The sequence below is a fragment of the Sesamum indicum genome, linkage group LG3 (genome assembly GCF_026168435.1).
Source record: "Sesamum indicum cultivar Baizhima isolate 11 linkage group LG3, ASM2616843v1, whole genome shotgun sequence".
NCBI classification, from domain to species: domain Eukaryota; kingdom Viridiplantae; phylum Streptophyta; class Magnoliopsida; order Lamiales; family Pedaliaceae; genus Sesamum; species Sesamum indicum.
This window is the reverse complement of record NC_142659.1, coordinates 21,254,882-21,257,197: the sequence shown is the minus strand read 5'-3', so window position 1 is coordinate 21,257,197 and position 2,316 is coordinate 21,254,882. Positions and strand designations below refer to the sequence as shown.

The 2,316-nt window shown below is 46.9% G+C and overlaps 1 protein-coding gene across 1 annotated transcript; it reads right to left on the bottom strand.

Annotated features, from left to right (window-relative positions):
- Positions 1 to 291: 291 nt before the first annotated feature.
- LOC105158312 (CBL-interacting serine/threonine-protein kinase 5) lies at positions 292 to 2,042 on the bottom strand. The gene has a single exon (XM_011075025.3). The coding sequence runs from the start codon at positions 1,800 to 1,802 to the stop codon at positions 435 to 437; it is 1,368 nt and encodes a 455-aa protein (XP_011073327.1). The 5' UTR covers positions 1,803 to 2,042; the 3' UTR covers positions 292 to 434.
- Positions 2,043 to 2,316: the final 274 nt, after the last annotated feature.

Below are 2,316 nucleotides of genomic sequence, written 5' to 3'. Positions count from 1 at the left end.
ATGTCAAGTATAACATACTATGATGTGATTGATGTATAATTTAGAAAGAAATACGAATTAAATAACAAGTGTACAATATTTGCTCTATGATTAATTTAGTTCTTGCAAATTTGATTTGGATAGGAATTTCCCTAGTTTGTCTCTTTCTTTTTCTAGAATTTAAACCTTAGAATCAAAATTCTTTGGGCCCGAAATCTTCTAACCAAGAAAACCTATGCACCACAAACATTTTCTGGCAAAAACGCACACCACACACACTAGCCACTCAAGAACTTTGCTCAAGATGAAGTGTAACGAGGCCAACACCACCCCTAAATAACTTCAAAATATGTACAAAGAGGTTCTGACCATAGAACCATATTTGGTCAAGACACACAAAATTGGCTAAGTGTAACATATAGACACACGAAAACCTTTGTGCTGTAACGACGAAACTAGTCCTGGCAGGCACGACTCTCCCCTTGCCAACTCCACACTATGTCTTTCAAGGCTGGCCTTATATCATCCTCACACAACTTCCTGTACTCCAGCGTGTCCCCGGCGGACTTGGAGAATTCCACCACCGCCACCTCCGGCGCCACCTCGTACACCTCTGCCGTCACCGACAACTTCCCTTTTCGTCCCTCGGAAACGCCCTGCATCCTCAACTTATAGTCCTTGCTCCAGACGATCCGGAAATTGAGCTTTTTGGCAAGTGATTCCAGCTTGGCCATGATCGATGAGGCCGAGCACCTGGACGTGAACAATGAGCCCGATTTCGTCCGGTTCTCGAATAAGTTCGACAGGTCGAAGCCCGACGACATCGAGGATATGAATTCAAACGCATTGTAGAAGGGGGGCGACGATTTTGATCTCACAAGCTCCAATTCTTTGCTCTGCTCCAAGAGCTTTTCTTGATCAATCGGTTCTTGGATTGTGAACGCAGCCGGCCTGGTGAAACCTCGACAAAACCAGGGCACTCTCATGATTCCCTGGATTGTAATCCTCCTCTCTGGATCAGCAACCAAAAGCCTGGAAATCAGCCTCTTTGCTTCGTATGAAAACCATGGTGGAAACTCGAACTCCGCCTTGAAGATTTTCGTGTACATTTTCATCACATTCTCGTCCTGGAACGGCAGAAACCCTGCTAAAAGCACGTAAAGAATCACCCCACATGACCAAATATCAGCTTTTGCACCGTCGTACCCTTTCTTCCTTAGCACTTCCGGCGCTACATAAGCCGGAGTCCCGCACCGTGTGTGCAGAAGCCCGTCGTTCCTCAGCTGTTCCGGCAACGCCGATAACCCAAAATCAGAGACTTTGAGATTCTCATCCTCATCAAGAAGCAGATTTTCGGGCTTTAAGTCTCTGTGAGAGACCCCCCGGCTGTGGCAAAAGTCCACCGCGCTTATAAGCTGCTGAAAGTACTTTCTCGCAGCGTCTTCCTTCAGCCTTCCTCTGGCGACTTTTGCGAAGAGCTCGCCGCCCTTTACATACTCCATCACGACAAAGATTTTCTGCTTAGTGGCCATCACTTCTTTGATCTCCACGACGTTGGGGTGTCGGACTAATCGCATCACAGAGATTTCGCGAGTGATTTGCTCCATTAGCCCTTCTTTCTTGACCAGATCTTTGCTGATGACTTTGATAGCGACGCTCTCGGAGGTCTTGAGGTTCCTCGCGTGGTATACCTTTGCAAACGTGCCTTTCCCCAGTAACCGCCCCATTTCGTATTTTCCAAAGATGATGCTCCTGGCGTCGCCGCCGTTGCAGGGGCTGTGGTGGATTTCTTGGGGAGAATGTTTTCTGGGTTGCTCTTCCATTGACGACGGCCAATCAAGAATCTAGAGAAGACAATCAAATTCTTGGGTTTTATAAGGCGAGTGATCAGTCAATTTTGAGGTTGGAAGGTGCTATATTTTCGGTACTAGAACTGTTTCCATATTGACAATCCGATGATTGCTTAAAGTTGGGAAATTTGTTCTTGGCTAGTGGTGAGGAGCGGTTGCGGCGGCTGAGGTGCGGCGGTGGTGGTCTAGTATGGTTATTAAAGACTAAGTAGTGGAGAGACTTTCACAAAATATAGGAATGTCCCAATGCTTGCTCCAGGAGGGGGGGGGGGGGGTGGAGTGGGGGTGGGGCCTAGGGGAGTGTCCACTTGTGATTGGAGGACGTGGTTTTGTCTAACATGGGGAGAGCGGCAGGGAATAGCCCATAGAGAGAGAGAAATATCTGGGGGTGTAAAATAATAAGAAAAATAGAAAAAGGAATTATGTAAGTGGACACCTAATCACATTATAAAAGGCGCATTATACGGCTCTTGATGCACCAAATCCT